This window comes from Lagenorhynchus albirostris, chromosome 2 (assembly GCF_949774975.1).
Source record: "Lagenorhynchus albirostris chromosome 2, mLagAlb1.1, whole genome shotgun sequence".
Classification (NCBI taxonomy): Eukaryota; Metazoa; Chordata; class Mammalia; order Artiodactyla; family Delphinidae; genus Lagenorhynchus; species Lagenorhynchus albirostris.
Window position 1 is genome coordinate 5,385,970 of NC_083096.1, and position 18,677 is coordinate 5,404,646.

The 18,677-nt window shown below is 37.6% G+C and overlaps 1 protein-coding gene across 1 annotated transcript in view; it reads right to left on the bottom strand.

The window, feature by feature from the left end:
- Positions 1-18,677, bottom strand: part of LOC132515655 (coagulation factor XIII B chain-like) — a 38,997-nt gene that overhangs the window by 12,189 nt on the left and 8,131 nt on the right. Inside the window, exons 3-10 of the mRNA XM_060142017.1 lie at positions 10,957-11,142; positions 9,655-9,831; positions 9,109-9,285; positions 6,246-6,425; positions 5,968-6,153; positions 4,671-4,853; positions 982-1,182; positions 70-252 (exon numbers count right to left, since the gene is read on the bottom strand). Coding sequence (XP_059998000.1) covers positions 70-252; positions 982-1,182; positions 4,671-4,853; positions 5,968-6,153; positions 6,246-6,425; positions 9,109-9,285; positions 9,655-9,831; positions 10,957-11,142 — 1,473 coding nt within the window. The remainder of the gene's footprint in view (positions 1-69; positions 253-981; positions 1,183-4,670; positions 4,854-5,967; positions 6,154-6,245; positions 6,426-9,108; positions 9,286-9,654; positions 9,832-10,956; positions 11,143-18,677) is intronic.

Genomic DNA, 18,677 nt, shown 5'->3' on the forward strand with positions numbered 1-18,677 from the left:
TCGAAGAGAAGAGGAAGTGAAAAATATGGTTTTATTTTAATAAATAGAGACATATGTGGCAGTACTTACCCAAACACAATGGTGGTGTAGTCCACACTCCCTCTAAACAATAGGACTCCTTAGACCCTTGTAGGAAATGGTGCTCGAAACATCTGTATTCCACTGAGGAACCATTTTCATAGGTCCTGACTGTTGAACTCTTAATAACTCCATTTTTAATAAATGGGGGAGATGCACATGTTCTTTTAGATTCTGCAAAAATAATAAAGTCTGCAATGAATTGCTACAATAGGCAGCCAGTGTTTTTATAATTTCTACAGAAATAAAACAATATATTTCATGTAAAAGCATTTTTAAGACATCTCTCAAGTAATTTTTAAATATCAAAAGCATTTCTGCAATAACTTCATACATAAAATTTATGATTGCAATTAGAATATCATAATATTAAATACACGTTTAAAACTAGCGAAGTATTAATTATTGTGATTTTACTTTTCCCCTTTCTGTTTGCCAAAAGTGAAAGCATATAAGATCCGTCTTGAGGCCATGCTTTCTGTATGCATTCTCTTCCTGTTTCCTTATTAAAAGTGACAGTCCCATGCCCAAGGAGTACACAAAGTCTCTCACTCTACCTTAAGCCCTCTTCTGAGACAATGCTCCCCTGCAAACCCTGAGGAGAGCAATGCTTTACAGGGTTGTTGATTGCTCACAAGAGGGTGATCCATCCTCTGAAAGTCTGGTGATATGTACAAAATCTCATGATTTCTCTCTTTATAAAACTGACTTACAGAATTAAAAGATGTCAGCATAGATCCTATTTAAGGGTATGTGCTGATTGGAAATTGATCAGGTCATTCCCAATTTTATAGATTAGATGATGAGGGTGGTGGATTGCTTAGGGTCTTATCCTTTGAACTCATACTGATCACCTGTGATACTGGTCACCCAAGAAATTGTCAGGAAGCACTACTGTTTTACCTTTTCTAATACATGAAGGATATTTCACTTCACCTCTGTTGCACTGCACTGATAATTCAGAGGGTGCAGTTGATGGAGACAAGTCATACCCCTGTTTACATACAAAATCTATTAAATCTCCATGTAGGATCTTTCCTTCATAATTCCATTTCATCTCTAGGTTATTTCTGCTCATGTCATCCATGTTAACTGTACACGGCTCTGTAAAACAAAGGGTCTTTTCAATTCTTTACTCATCTCACAAGTATGAAAGTGATATATTTTTACAAAAAAAATTATGACAGGCATCAAAAGCAGTATTTTATATTTACCATTTATCATTATTAAAGCTCTTCACACATATACATGATAAAGGATACACTTTATTGCTGTCAAATGAATTTATATATTTTGTATTATCTTCAATATATCATAAATTAAAACCACTTAATTTGAAACATTAAAAATATTGTTTAAGGCAACAACCACTTAGGTTCATCCTGATTTCCTTCCTATAAAATAAAATCTTCAAATAGAAAATGTATTAACTGTGTAATATTTGTGGGACACTTACCACTTGATATTCGTCGGTGAATAAAACAAAGATCCCTGCCCTCATGGAGATTACCTTCTAACTGGGAGACACACACACACAATCAACAATTAATGTAATAAATATATGGATCTTATAATTTGGGGCCATCTTTAAACTACATATAATAAGTGCGATAGGAAAATTAATAGTGGAGGCGTGGGGGAAGGGGGGCTGTGCTTCTAGGTAAGGTGGTTGGGACAGGCTTAAATAAGTAATCTTTGAACAGACTTGCAGAAGGCTAAGGAGTGAACCAAGTCATTTCCTCTCATTGCTGTGGCCTCTCCCGTTGCGGAGCACAGGCTCCGGACGTGCAGGCTCAGCGGTCATGGCTCACGGGCCCAGCCGCTCCGCGGCATGTGGGATCTTCCCGGGCCAGGGCACGAACCCATGTCCCCTGCATCGGCAGGCGGACTCTCAACCACTGCGCCACCAGGGAAGCCCCTGAACCAAGTCATTTTTTGAGGGAAGGGCATACCAGGCACAGGGAACTACCTTGAGGTGAGAGCACACCTGGCTTACTTGGGGAGGAGTAATGAGACTAGACTGGCTGAAGTAGGATAAGGGCAGGGAAGACCAGCAGGGGGGAGGTTGAGAAGTTCATAACATCTGGAATAATTCACAGATGGGAATTATAGCACCATCTTTCCCATTCGTAGTGAGAGTATTTTCAGTCCCACAGGACAAGTAAGAGGCACAAAGCTCTCTCCTCTTGCCCTGATGACAATAAATGATCTTCACTCAGTATTTGCTTTAGGCTGTGGGCACCAAGCCTAAATGTCATGAGGCAATTGCTCCAGACAGAAAATGATAGGTTTCCTTAAACCTTATTGTTCCCTATGGGATTGTTCCATTACTAGCTTTTCCTTTACAATTTCGGTCCAGTCTCTATCCTCAGAGATGACTGTACTTCCATTCAATGCAATATCAATCACATCATCAAAAGCTTAACATCAAAATCATTTATGAAAATATGAGAGCAATAGAAAAACTACAGGTGAAGATATATCTGAATGTGAATGTGAACAGCAAACTAAGAATGACTTGAAGGAGAGAAACCACAAAGGAGATGCTGAAAGAGCTGACTTAAAACTTAAATTTATGTATATTAAAAACACTATAAATAAAAGGAAGAGGAAAACAAAAAATAGCTGCAATATACATGACTGTCAAATGGATAATGTAATTTATATAGATAAAGCTCTTATGGGTATGGAAAAATTGCTAAACTATGAACAATCAGTTCATTGAAAAACCACCTATGGCCATTAGAAAATTGAAAAATGTCAACTGTTTAATACCCAAATAAATCCAATTAAAGTAATTTTAATTGCTTAATTAACAATATGTAAAGATTAAGATATTCAAGTTCACAAAGATTAAGAAACTACTTCATTAATTCACTGATGCTAGGATCATAAATCAGAATAAACTTTATGAAGGGCAGTTTGGCAATTATCAGAAATTTAATTAAAATTCCAGATCTCTTTGATCCAGAAATTCCTCTTCAGATAATCTGAAAACAAAAACAAAACATGTGATATAAATAGAATTAATTTTATTTTATTAAAAAATAAAGATTATTTACATGTATAAATATTTAGTACAAGATGTACTGTGTGGAATATAAAAATGTTGAAAACACACTAAATGTCCATCAAAAAATAATTAAATTATGGCATATCTGCATTAAGGAAAACTGTATAGCCATTAAAATATAATGTAGAAATATATCAAACCATGTTCATAATATAGTTTAAGTGAAAGAAACAAGATTCATAGCCTCTTCATGATATCATAAAGTTTTGTGAATATGTATGTTGGAAGCTGGTGTAGAAAAAGGTGTAAAAGACCATTATCTAAGTCACTGACGTTTCCGGCAAGGTTACTGATATTTTCTGTTTTCTTCTAGTTTATTCTGTATGTTTATTAATTTTCTTGTAGATAACAATGATTTGCTTTTGTAGTTTAAAGAGCTAATATTTTTAACTAAACGTCTTTTTTAACTTATAGGGAGTTTATCATGCAATTTTCTATTTGTAGAAGTCACAATGTAAGAAGTTCTTTGCAACTGTAGTGACCAGGTACGTTACTTTTAAATGTAACTCTGACTAGCAAAGTTAAAAAATGAGGCAAATCTATAGGCTTGAAATGAGAGGTGAATATTGTTTTCCCAAAGTAATTTCAATTTAGGTAATTATTTAGATAGCTGCCTCAGTTTTCTACTTGAAGACATTAACATTAATTAAACCATGCCTTAATCCAAAATATAGAGTAACTACAAACGTTTTTATCTGCTCAACAAGATAAAACAAAAGTGAGGAAGCAGTGGCAAAGAAAGCTATAAATGACATGCTCTACCAAGGAAAGAATTGGATTGATTATTCTTCTGTCCAAATGACATTCTGAGGACAATAAGAGAGACAACGAGGAATATAAACAACCAGGGGAAATTCCAGTTAGGAGAAAGACAACACAAATGTAATCAGACACACAAATGTGATTATGTTTAATGCCACTGAAGTGGACACTTAAACATGGTTAAAATGGTAAAGTTTTGTTGTTCTTATGTTACCACATTAAAAAAAAAATGCAGTGGGGTAAGAACGAGTATAGCCTAAACCCTAAGATACTAGGGATGTTTTTCTGCTGACAGAAACGATAAGGTAAAACTCTTGAAGAATGAAAGATATATACAAAATTCTCTTTTCCATGCTATAAAACATTATATGAAAATCACGTAAGAATACAAACATAAGGGTAAAACAAATTCAATGTGTCCTGCTATAAGCAGAATAAGTTCCAGGGACCTAATGTACAAAACAATATATAAAAAAATAAATAAGATAAAAGTAAAAAATTAAAAAAAAACCACCCCAATGTTGTGCACTTAAAAGTTGCTAAGGTGGATCTTGAATGCTCTCATCATAACAACAACCCCCAAAATTACATGAGGTGAAGGATAAATAAACTAACCTTATTGTGGTAATAATTTCACAATGTATTTGTGTATCAAATCATCACATTATACACCTTAAACATACACAAGGTTATATGTCAACTGTATCTCAATAAGGCTGGGAAAAATTTTTTTAATTCAATGTGTTCTCTATCTTACCTAAGCAAACAGGTGGGGATGACCATTTTCCTTGTTCACAATGAGATATTTTTGCTCCTCTCAATAAGTAATATTCATTGCATCTATATTCCACTGAGGATCCTGTTGGGTAGCTTGCTAATAATCCACCAAGAACAGCTCCATTTATTATATCAGGTGGAGAATTACAATTCTCAGTATTTCCTAAGAAAAGAAGTTATTTTTAAATTAATACAAACATAACAACATAATGATATAATACAGTTGCGCATACAATAGTACTTTAATATTTCACTATGTAATTTAGGACAATTGATCTCTCAGTGTACCAGAATCAGAGAAACTTTATTCAGCTAAGTATTGTTAAAATTTACTAAGCCAAACTAAAGAGCAAATGTTTTGCTGAAGGACAAGTATGCAGCGGATTTTTCACTTTTCTTGCTTCTGAAGGACTCTTGCTATAGATATTCTTAAAATGTACAGAAAGGTAAACAGTGTTCTTTAACCTAACGATTATGGTCCATTTAAAAACTGACCTTTGTTATCATCCATTTTTATTTTTTCCTTCTCATCTCTCTTCATCTCAGATCTCAATCAACCCATGGATGAAAATTTCCATTTTTCTCTCTGTCTTCAGAGTCTTTCTCCTACTCGGCTAATTTCTCTAGCATCTTTAATAGCTTTTCTCTTACACAACAGATATCCTCGGTAAACATGTCTGTGGAGGTCTCTCCAGGACCTGATCAAGAAATGAGGAGAGGGCTTCCCTGGTGGCGCAGTGGTTGAGAGTCCCCCTGCCGATGCAGGGGACGCGGGTTCGTGCCCCAGTCCGGGAAGATCCCACATGCCGCGGAGCGGCTGGGCCCGTGAGCCATGGCCGCTGGGCCTGCGCGTCTGGAGCCTGTGCTCCGCAACGGGAGAGGCCACAGCAGTGAGAGGCCCGTGTACCGCAAAAAAAAAAAAAAAAAGAAAAAAAAGAAATGAGAAGGATGGCAGGATGGGTAGCACCAAGGAGTGGTACCCTGGTTGTGCCCTTCAGTGAGATGAAAGAGCAGGTATATGGCTCAGAGGGTGGAGGGCTCAGAATGGCCAGATGCAAAAGTACTATCATCAAGATGTTAAAAACTTGTTTCCCAATTCTTTATATCCAGTTAAATTCTACAGAGAGCTCCATATGCTCAGGAAAAATAGCAGAGTAAGTGCTCTGTGTGTTTCAAACTCTTCTAAGCAATGGACCGTTGCTGTAAGTGTGTGAATTAAACAAAGGAAAATGTTACACACTAGGCTTAGCTCTGGATGTGAAACGCAGCACACATACCAACACACTCAGGGGGAAGGGTCCATTTTCCACGTTTACAAGTTATTTCTTCTGGTCCCCGGAGGTGATACCCTCTTTCACACATATATGTCACTTTATCCCCATTATAATAGACCTTGGAGGATAGGTTTGCTGCAGCATTCTCAACCAAGGGCGGGTCCTCACAGCCCATCCTCTGCTTTTCTTCTGAAAAGGGAAAATTGAAACAGAAGAGACCATTTAGCTCCACATGCACGCAGGTTTCATTTTAGGGAAAGCTCATTTGAGGTGCTGCTAACCAATGCATTTGGGAGGTTCTGTCCATTTTCCATTTTCACAGCGTATCTCTTCTGATCCCTGCCTCTCAAAGTTAAGTCCACACTCTATACGCACTGTTTCTCCGTGACGATAAGTGGTTGAGTACCTTTGGATTCTGGAGGTCAGAGGCACAGGGGGAGGAGGACATCGATTTCTTCTTCCTTTTATGGAGAAACATCAGTATATTTAGTCATATAATTACCAAAAAATAATAGTTAAGATTTCATAAGCACATTCATTGTGCCAAGGACCCTAAGAAGTATGGCAGACAGACTGGGGCCACCCCCTGGATCCCCACATCCTGAGGCTGACTTCCTTGAGTCATGCCCCTCCCCAAGAACAGGAACTGGGACTTGCTTCTAAGCAATGAACACAGCCAAGATGATGGGATGCATGTGACCTGTTTAAACACAGCCACAAGGATGGATGCGTGTGACCATGCACACATACTCTCGCAGCACAGTATGGTAAGGCCGTTCTTGCCGAGCTCTTTCGCAGCTGATCTGGAAGAGAAGCAAGCTGCTTCATCGCGAGCTTCTGAATGGGGTGGGTCAGAGGGCAGGGGGCACAGGGCTGCCTGCAGGGGCATCCAGGAGGAGACTGAAGCCCTCTGCTCCGCAGCCTGCCAAGCTCCAAATGCTGCCACAAACCACAGTGAACTTGAAAGCAGGTTCTTCCTGAGCCCAGCCCCAGATGACACCGCAGTCCCACCTGACACCTTGACTGCAGCTTTGTTAGACACAGACACAGAGCCAGGTCAGCTCCACCCAGAATCCTGACCCACAGAAACTGTGAGACACAGGTGTGTGGTTTCAAGCTGTTAAGTTCGTGCCAATAGAAAACTAAAAGAGCCAGCACGTTACATTCATTATCTCCTTTAATCTTAAAATAACTTTAAGTGGGGACTATTACATCTCCCATATTACAGACAAAGAAACTAAAACTTATGAAGTAAGTAAATTATTAGTAAGTGGTGGATCTGTTCCTAAACCCGTGTCTATCTGAATTAAAATCTCCTGCTCTTAACTATTCTAAAATACTGACTATATTAATTTCCCATGGCTGCCGTGACCAATTACCACAATGGAGAGGCTTAAAAAATAGCACACCTTTATTCTCTTACATTTCTGGAAGCCAAAGTCCAGAATCGGTTTCACTGGGCTGAAATCAAGGTATCAGGAGAGCTGTGTTCCTTCTGGAGCCTTAGGAGACAAGCAGCTTCTTTGCCTCTGCAAGCTTCTGGGGGCTGCGTGCCCTCCTTGGCTTATGACCCCTTCCTTTTTCACTCCAACCTTTGCTTCCATCGTCACATCTCATACTTGATCTTCTGTAGTCAAATCTCCCTCTGCCTCCCTCTTATATAATTATGATGCTTATGATTACATTTGGGGCCCACATGGATAATCCCAGATATTATTCCTCTCTCCAGATCCTTAATTTCATCACATCTGCAAAGTCCCTTTTGCCCTATAGGGTAACATTCACTGGTTCCAGGGACTTGAATATGAATATTTTCTTTTGGGAGGGAGGGAGGCATTACTCAGACGACTACACTGCCCATCCTACATCTAAGGACTGTTTGCTAGAAAACGATAGCAGGAATGTTGGCACCTGACTTAATTTGGTGGGAGTGGGGCGAACAGGTGATAAGTAGGTAGGGGTCTGCCATTTCATTTTGAAATAATATGCTACAGGTAATTTGCTAACAATCTTCCTCTCTGCTGTTAGAGCAAGGCTGTTGGGCACCACTGGAAAGTTTTAAAAAGAATATTTCTAACAAAAAAAATTAAAGTCATTGTTTAGAGAATTTAGAGGATGAGCATTTAGAGAATGATGGCAGCATTTAGAGAATGATGGCAGTTCTGGGAAACCCCACTGCATAACCCTGGTGACCCCTCTTTCGTTCCTCCCAGCAACTGTTTCAAATCTTCACTACTCTCTTCCAAGTTTTCCTTTCCTGTCTTTCTCCTGCCTGTTAATAATGACACTATTTCCTACATTACAGAGACAATAGAGGCTATCAAGCCCTTTACCTCTCCCCATCCTTCCCAATCCTCCAAGTCCTATTTATCTTTTAAGGCCCAGTTCAGACATTATCCATCACCTCTGTAAACACTGTCCCACACCATATCAATCAGAACCTTCAGTGTTTGTTCAAACACCTTATACCTGACTTTATTACACCAGTTGTCACATTGTACCAATGATTTGTATCTGTTTCCTCTGCTAGACCAGGACCTCCTTCATATAACACTGCAGGTGTGATTATATGACTATTGAATTGATGTCTCTTAACAGATAATCATACCACCTGCTTGAACACAGCCAGTGATATAAATGGAACCACAGACGTCCCATTTGACAGTGGCTCTTACTGGATGACCTCAGTTTTCATTTTCAATCTGGGTAACATTCTGCTGCTTTTCCTGCTCTTTACCCCACTGTTCTGAAGACTGTATTTTCACATCAGGGAATATGTGGCTAAGTAATAAGAAAGTACCTCCACAAAGCTGCCAACTTGGGACAACTGGATCTAGTTAATTCCCAACAACAACAATTATTCATTATAATGAGAGATTTACAATTTATAATAGATTTTTAAAAATATATTTAAAAGATATATCCACTCTACAAACTAATGTAAAAATTAAGATTTCTTCAGATTAAATGTATTAAAGACTGTTGAAAATAGCACTGATTTAAAAGACAATATTTATTTAAAAAAATAGCACTCTGGAGAAGAATTAGATATCATCAGAGACGTTTTTCCATAGAAATTAAAGAAATTAAAGCTGATTCAGACATGATATTTTATTTGTGTGAGTATGAAATTTTAAAAATTACCTTCACAGACAGGAGATTCTGGGTACCAACCAAAGTTATAGCACTGAATTAAATCAGATCCACTTAGATAATAATTTTTATGACAGAAAAACTGAACTACGTCTCCTTCTTCATAGGTTTGCTTCACAGGATGAAAATAACCATTTTCTATTGATCTTAAAGAAGAACATATTAATTCTAAAAATGAAAGAACAAATAAAAAACAAAGAAGTGTTATTTTTCCTGCTAGAACAAAATTCACCCACTACTTACCTGCCATATCTGAATTAGAAATCAGCAACTTTGCCAAATTTTGTTATTCCTAGTAAAAGCTTGCCAATTTATATATTTATTGAATATCATTAAACTTATTTTAATTTAAGTATCTGAGCTAAAAGGATTTTTCCCTCTTTGAGAGCTTGAAATGATGAAAGCCTACTGTCAACATCATTAAAACCAGAAGCAAAAAAATATGAAAAAAGGAACATAATTCGCATAACAACTTGTACCCATTTCTGAGAGGGAGTTTTCAAAGTGAAAGTAGTCGTCTTCAAAGTGAGAACCTACTGGCACATCGTGGGGTGAGGGCCCATCCGTACGGGTGACACTCCACCTCCTCCGTCCTCTTCCCGGAAGCTGTGTGGTACCCAGAGGCACACTCATATCGTATTTTGTCCTTCACTTTGAACATCTTCTGTGTTGTGGAATAATTTCCGTGATGTAATTCAGGGGCCAAACATGTTTCTAAAAAAAAAAGAAATTAAAGTCATTTGTTTTATGAACTCCATCCCTAAACCTAGAATATTAAAAGGAAATCTCAAAAAGTATTTTCTATGAATTTTAACAATATATGACAGAATCAGCTCTTGGCAAAATTGAAAAATAATCGAAGTTTGCCTTTGTCTCTGGATTCCCTTTCTTCATGCACCCTGAATCCTAACTCTACCTGTCTTCAGTCTTTAAAATTCTACTCTAGTGTATTTGGCCAAAGGTCACAATTCAATAGAAAACTTGTGCAGTAGCGATTTTTTGATGATGTCCCATCTGTGGATTTGTATAATTTAAATAGATAACACCACACTAACTATATATATACATATATATATATACAAATAAGTGGGTTATTTTTAAAATAAATTTATTATTTATTTATTTTTGGCTGCGTTGGGTCTTTGCTGCTGCACGTGGGCTTTCTCTAGTTGTGGTGAGCTGGGGCTACTCTTCGTTGCTGTGCACAGCACAGCTTCTCATTGTGGTGACTTGTCTTGCTGCAGAGCATAGGCTCTAGGAGCGTGGGCTTCAGTAGCTGTGGCATGCGGGCTCAGTAGTTGTGGCTTGCAGGCTCTAGAGCGCAGGCTCAGTAGCTGTGGCGCACAGGCTTAGTTGCTCCGCAGCATGTGGAATCTTCCCGGACCAGGGCTCGAACCCATGTCCCCTGCATTGGCAGGTGGATTCGCAACCACTGCGCCACCAGGGAAGTCCCTGATTGGGTTATTTTTAAGTTTATCTGATATTGGTTTGAGGTATAAAATAATGTGCATTATTTCAAACTCTTCTCTAATGAAGGAAATACTAATTTATGTATGTTGTGACAGAAAGTTTCATTAAGGGTCTTTCCTTTTATTCCACTCCAATTCTTTGTTTACTAGTAAAAAATAGGAACTGCTGGAGTAGGTGTGTGGTAGAGGTTGGGAATCCTTGGATTAAGGAAACACCCAGCATTAGAGGGAAACAATATAATAACTTCCTGCATCGAGAGACATAATAAAATAACAATTATATTTAAACAAGAATGCCTACCCATATAAGAAAGCATTGAACTCACAAGCTCTTACCTTCAGATTTAGGAGATAATTCTTAAACACATACCATGTTCCTTCCTACAGGTTGGCTGAGAAGACCATCCAACAGGGAGGCATTGAACCACTCCTTCATCCTGCCCTGTTGTGGTTTTGTACCCTGATGCACAACGATAACGCATGTTCTCTTGAATTTTGTAAAATAATTTTGTGTCAAAGACGTAACCGTTCCTCAGGTCAGGCTTAGGGCATTTTTCTGTGGGGAAAAAATAGTTGATTCAATTTGACAATAAAATTCTTGGATGTACTAACTTCGGTTCTCACAGTCATCCCACCCCTACCTCATCTACGTTAGAAAATATATCCAGGGATCTTCTTCTAACTAATTGTCATTAATGGAAAATAGAAAGAATTTCTTTTGGGTTTACTTCCTAATACTTTTGAGGCCACTGCATTTGATAATTTTTAACATGATGTAACTAAAGCACATATACCTACTCTATGCATCCTTAAAGAATCATGCAGACAATTTAATGTGAAAACTGTGTTCATTTATTTTTTAAGCCTCTGATCACCTACCTGCACAGTAAGACTCCATAGTCAGTCCATGTAAACTGTGACTGAGTCACAGACAGGCTACTCAAAACCTTGGAGTTCACAGAGCTAATTTTTACTAAATACTTGGAACTGTGATGCGTTGGACAGTACATTTACCTTAGCATTGTATGGAGTTTAATCATTTTTTAAGCCTCATTAATGGACCCTCATAACAAACCAATTCAGAAAGGCGAAGAGACTTGTCCAAGGTTAATATTAGTTTAAATATATGTTGTACTTGCTGTGTGGCGAGCCCTTTATAAAGATGATCTCATCGAAGCTGTATGTTTTGCATTTTATAGGTGAGAAAGTCCAGCTCGGAATGTTTAAGCCACTTTTCAGTGTTGGAGCAGTATTCACAGGCGGCAGTCTGGCCACAGAGGGTGTCTCAATCCTGACACTGCAATGCTAACCCTGCAACATCCTTTTCTGGGTCCTACTTCACTGCTCTCACATCATCTCATCTAAGATGTTTAATTTACTTTTATGCTCTAGTTATGAGTGAGATGTATTTATTACAGTTAATCTGTGGTCCATGTTAATACTAAAAGTGCAATGCTTAAATTGATGCTCCGTCCACAAGTCATGGAGTGGATAATTATCCCAAATAGATATATTCACTGGACATATCGACCACCATAAGCAACATACCCACTTCTTCTGAATGAAACTGACTCAACCAAAGCGCCTTACTCTGCAAAACAGAGCCTGGGGAATGTGTCAATCAAGAGAGGTAACCTGACTCCATGGAAGCCAGCTGATAGTTTGACTCTAGTGTAGCCTCACATGAAATATTGAGATGAGCCGATCAGATTTCCTTTTCACAAATTTGAACTCAAAAAAACACATTTTTCAATGGATATTATGTGAGAAAAAGTTGTCATACAAAGGAGAGTCTTTCAAATGATAAAATACTAGAGTAACAACCCTATATATGCTTCCTAAGGCCAATGTCAAGCATTTTTCGGTCTCCTGCAGAACTCTCTGTAAAAGCCCCTCATTCTTTTTTTTTTTTTTTAACATCTTTATTGGAGTACAATTGCTTTACAATGGTGTATTACTTTCTGCTTTATAACAAAGTGAATCAGTTATACATATACATATATCCCCAAATCTCTTCCCTCTTGCGTCTCCCTCCCTCCCACCCTCCCTATCCAACCTCTCTAGGTGGTCACAGAGCACGAGTTGATCTCCCTGTGCTATGCGGCTGCTTCCCACTAGCTATCTATTTTACATTTGGTAGTGTATATGTGTCCATGCCACTCTCTCACTTTGTCCCAGCTTACGCTTCCCCCTCCCTGTATCCTCAAGTCCATTCCCTAGTAGGTCTGCGTCTTTATTCCCGTCTTGCCCCTATGTTCTTCATGACCTTTTTTCTTTTTCTTTTAGATTCCATATATATGTGTTAGCATATGTTATTTTTCTCTTTCAGACTTACTTCACTCTGTATGACAGACTCTAGGTCCATCCACCTCACTACAAATAACTCAGTTTCATTACTTTTTATGGCTGAGGAATATTCCATTTTACATATGTGCCACATCTTCTTTATCCATTCATCTGTTGATGGACACTTAGGTTGTTTCCATGTCCTGGCTATTGTAAATAGAGCTGCAATGAATATTGTGGTACATGACTCTTTTGAATTGTGGTTTTTTCAGGGTATATGCCCAGTAGTGGGATTGCTGGGTCATATGGTAGTTCTATGTGTAGTTTTTTAAGGAAACTCCATACTGTTCTCCATAGTGGCTGTATCCATTTACATTACCACCAACAGTGCAAGAGGGTTCCCTTTTCTCCACACCCTCTCCAGCATTTATGGTTTGTAGATTTATTGATCATGGCCATTCTGACTGGTGTGAGATGATATCTCATTATAGTTTTGATTTGCATTTCTCTAATGATTAATGATGTTGAGCATCCTTTCATGTGTTTGTTGGCAATCTGTACATCTTCTTTGGAGAAATGTCTATTTAGTTCTTCTGCCCATTTTTGGATTGGGCTGTTTGTTCTTTTGATATTGAGCTGCACGAGCTGCTTGCAAATTTTAAGAGATTAATCCTTTGTCAGTTGCTTCATTTGCAAATCTCCCATTCGGAGGGTTGTCTTTTTGTCTTTTTTATGGTTTCCTTTGCTGTGCAAAAGCTTTGAAGTTTCATTAGGTCCCATTTGTTTCTGTTTTTAATTCCATTTCTCTAGGAGGTGAGTCAAAAAGAATCTTCCTGTGATTTATGTCATAGAGTGTTCTGCCTATATTTTCCTCTAAGAGTTTAATAGTGTCTGGCCTTACATTTAGGTCTTTAATCCATTTTGAGTTTATTTTTGTGTATGGTGTTAGGGACTGTAGTGATTTCATTCTTTTACATGTAGCTGTCCAGTTTTCCCAGCACCACTTACTGAAGAGGCTGTCTTTTCTCCACTGTATATTCTTGCCTCCTTTATCAAAGATAAGGTGACCATATGTGCGTGGGTTTATCTCTGGGCTTTCCATCCTGTTCCACTGATCTATATTTCTGTTTTTGTGCCAGTACCACCCTGTTTTGATTACAGTAGCTTTGTAGTATAGTCTGAAGTCAGGGAGCCTGATTCCTCCAGCTCTGTTTTTCTTTCTCAAGACTGCTTTGGCTATTCGGGGTCTTTTGTGTTTCCATACAAATTGTGGAATTATTTTGTTCTAGTTCTGTGAAAAATGCCAGTGGTAGTTTGATAGGGATTGCATTGAATCTGTAGATTGCTTTGGGTAGTAGAGTCATTTTCACAATGTTGATTCTTCCAATCCAAGAACATGGTATATCTCTCCATCTATTTGTATCATCATTAATTTCTTTCAAGTGTCATATAATTTTCTGCATACAGGTCTTTTGTCTCCTTACGTAGGTTTATTCCTAGATATTTCTTTCTTTTTGTTGCAATGGTAATGGGAGTGTTTTCTTAATTTCACTTTCAGGTTTTTCATCTTTAGTGTATAGGAATGCAAGAGAGTTCTGTGCATTCATTTTCTATCCTGCTACTTTACCAAATTGATTGATTAGCTCTAGTAGTTTTCTGGTAGCATCTTTAGGATTCTCTATGTATAGTATCATGTCATCTGCAAACAGTGACAGCTTTACTTCTTCTTTTCTGATTTGGATTCCTTTTATTTCTTTTTCTTCTCTGATTGCTGTGGCTAAAACCTACAAAAGTATGTTGAATAACAGTGGTGAGGGTGGGCAACCTTGTCTTATTCCTGATCTTAGTGGAAATGGTTTCAGTTTTTCACCATTAAGGACGATGTTGGCTGTGGGTTTGTCATATATGGCCTTTATTATGTTGAGGTAAGTTCCCTCTATGCCTACTTTCTGGAGGGTTTTTTTATCATAAATGGGTGTTGAATTTTGTCAAAAGCTTTCTCTGCGTCTATGGAGATGATCATATGGTTTTTCTCATTCAATTTGTTAATATGGTGTATCACGTTGATTGGCTTGCGTATATTGAAGAATCCTTGCATTCCTGGGATAAACCCCCCTTGATCATGGTGTATGACCCTTTTAGTGTGCTGCTGGATTCTGTTTGTTGGTATTTTATTGAGGATTTTTGCATCTATGTTCATCAGTGATATTGGCCTGTAGTTTTCTTTGTGACATCTTTGTCTGGTTTTGGTATCAGGGTGATGGTGGCCGTGTGGAATGAGCTTGGGAGTTTTCCACCCTCTGCTATATTTTGGAAGAGTTTGAGAAGGGTAGGTATTAGCTCTTCTCTAAATGCTTGATAGAATTCTCCTGTGAAGCCATCTGGTCCTGGGCTTTTGTTTGTTGGAAGATTTTTAATCATAGTTTCAAATTCTTTGCTTGTGATTGGTCTGTTTATAGTTTCTATTTCTTCCTGGTTCAGTCTCGGAAGGTTGTGCATTTCTAAGAATTTGTCTATTTATTCCAGGTTGTCCATTTTATTGGCATATAGTTGCTTGTAGTAATCTCTCAAGATCCTTTGTATTTCTGCAGTGTCAGTTGTTACTTCTCCTTTTTCATTTCTAATTCTACTGATTTGAGTCTTCTCCCTTTTTCTCTTGATGAGTCTGCCTAATGGTTTATCAATTTCGTTTATCTTCTTAAAGAACCAGCTTTTAAATTTATTGATCTTTGCTATTGTTTCCTTCATTTCTTTTTCATTTATTTCTGATTTGATCTTTATGATTTCTTTCCTTCTGCTAACTTTGGGTTTTTTTTGTTCTTCTTTAATTGTTTTAGGTGTCAGGTTAGGTTTTACATTTCAGATGTTTCTTGTTTCTTAAGGCAGGATTGTATTGCTATAAACTTCCCTCTTAGAACTGCTTTTGCTGCATCCCACAGGTTTTGGGCCGTTGTGTTTTCATTGTCATTTGTTTCTAGGTATTTTTGATTTCCTCTTTGATATTTTCAGTGATCTCTTGGTTATTAAATAGTGTATTGTTTAGCCTCCATGTGTTTGTATTTTTTACAGATTTTTTCCTGTAATTGACATCTAATCTCATAACATTGTGGTCGGAAAAGATATTTGATACGACTTCAATTTTCTTAAATTTACCAAGGCTTGATTTGTTACCCAAGATACGATTTATCCTGGAGAACGTTCCATGAGCACTTGAGAAGAAAGTGTATTCTGTTGTCTTTGGATGGAATGTCCTATAAATGCCAATTAAGTCCATCTTATTTAATGTATCATTTAAAGCTTGTGTTTCCTTATTTATTTTAATTTTGGATGATCTGTCCATTGGTGAAAGTGGGGTGTTAAAGTCCCCTACTATGATTGTGTTACTGTCAATTTCCCTTTTTATGGCTGTTAGTATTTGCCTTATATATTGAGGTGCTCCTATGTTGGGTGCATAAATATTTACAATTGTTATATCCTCTTCTTTGATTGATCCCTTGATCATTATGTAGTGTCCTTCCTTTTCTCTTGTAATAGTCTTTGTTTTAAGGTCTATATTTTGTGATATGAGAATTGCTACTTCAGCTTTCTTTTGATTTCCATTTGCATGGAATATCTTCTTCCATCCCCTCACTTTCAGTCTGTATGTGTCCCTAGGTCAGAAGTGGGCATCTTGTAGACAGCATATATATGGGTCTTGTTTTTGTATCCATTCATCCAGTCTCTATGTTTTGTTTGGAGCATTTAATCCATTTACACTTAAGGTAATTATCGATATGTATATTCCTATTACCATTTTCTTAACTGTTTGGGGTTTGTTATTGTAGGTCTTTTCCTTCTCTTGTGTTTCCTGCCTAGAGAAGTTCCTTTAGCATTTGTTGTAAAGCTCTTTTGGTTGTGCTGAATTCTCTTAGCTTTTGCTTGTCTGTAAATGTTTTAACTTATCCGTCAATTCTGAATGAGAACCTTGCTGGGTAGAGTAATCTTGGTTGTAGGTTTTTCCCTTTCATCACTTTAAATATATCCTGCCACTCCCTTCTGGCTTACAGAGTTTTTGCTGAACGATCAGCTGTTAACCTTATGGGGATTCCTTTGTATGTTATTTGTTGTTTTTCCCTTGCTGCTTTGAATATTTTTTCTTTGTATTTAATTTTTGACAGTTTGATTAATATGTCTTGCCATGGTTCTCCTTGCATTTATCTTGTATGGGACTCTCTGTGCTTCCTGGACTTGATTAACTATTTCCTTTCCCATATTAAGGAAGTTTTCAACTATAATCTCTTCAAATATTTTCTCAGTCCCTTTCCTTTTCTCTTCTTCTTTTGGGATCCCTATAATTAGAATGTTGGTGCCTTTAATGTTGTCCCAGAGGTGTCTGAGACTGTCCTCAGTTCTTTTCATTCTTTTTTCTTTATTCTGCCCTGCAGTAGTTAGTTCCCCTATTTTATCTTCCAGGTCACTTATCCGTTCCTCTGCCTCAGTTATTCTGCTATTGATTCCTTCTAGAGAATTTTTAATTTCATTTACTGTGTTATTCCTCATTGTTTGTTTACTCTTTAGTTCTTCTATGTCCTTGTTAAACGTTTCTTGTATTTTCTCCATTCTATTTCCCAGATTTTTGTTCATCTTTACTATCATTATTTTGAATTCTCTTTCAGGTAGACAGTCTATTTCCTCTTAATTTTTTAGGTCTGCTGGGTTTTTACCTTGCTCCTTCATCTGCTGTGTGTTTCTTTGTCCTCTCATTTTGCTTAACTTACTGTGTTCAGGGTCTCCTTTTTGCAGGCTGCTGGTTCATAGTTCCTGTTGTTTTTCGTGTCTGTCCCCAGTGGGTAAGGTTGGTTCAGTGCGTTGTGTAGCCTTCCTGGTGGAGGGGACTAGTGCCTGTGTACTAGTGGGTGAGGCTTGATCTTGACTTTCTGGTGGGCAGGTCCACGTCTGGTGGTGTGGTTTGGGGTGTCTGTGACCTTATTATGCTTTTAGGCAGCCTCTCTGCTAATGGGTGGGGTTGTGTTCCTGTCTTGCTAGCTGTTTGGCATAGGGTATCCCGCACTGTAGGTTGCTGGTCGTTGAGTGGAGCTGGGTCTTAGCATTGAGATGGAGATCTCTGTGAGAGCTCTCACCGATTGATATTATGTGAGGCCAGGAGGTCTCTGGTGGTCCAATGTCCTGAACTTGGCTCTCCCACCTCAGAGGCACAGCCCTGATGTCTGGCTGGAGCACCAATAGCCTGTCAGCCACACAGCTCAGAATAAAAGGGAGAAAGAAGAAAGAAAGAAAGAAAGAAAGAAAGAAGAAAGAAAGAAAGAAAGAAAGAAAGAAAGAAAGAAAGAAAGAAAGAAAGAAAGAAAGAAAGAAAGAAAGAAAGAAAGAAAGAAAGAAAGAAAGAAAGAAAGAAAGAAAGAAAAGAAAGAAAGAAAGAAAGAAAGAAAGAAAGAAAGAAAGAAAGAAAGAAAGAAAGAAAGAAAGAGAAAGAAAGAAAGAAAGAAAGAAGATAAAATAAAATAGTTATTAAAATAAAAAATAATTATTTAAAAAAGTTACTTAAAAGTAATAAAAAAAGAAAGAAAGAAGAGAGCAACCAATGCAAAAAACAAATCCACCAATGGTAACAAGCGCTAAAAACTATACTAAAAAACAAACAAACAAACAAACAAAAAAAGGACAGACAGAACCCTAGGACAAATGGTAAAAGCAAAACTATACAGAGAACATCTCACACAGAAGCATGACATACCCAGTCAGAAAAAGAGAAAAAAGGGAAAAAATATATATACATATCATTGCTCCCAAAGTCCACCTCCTCAA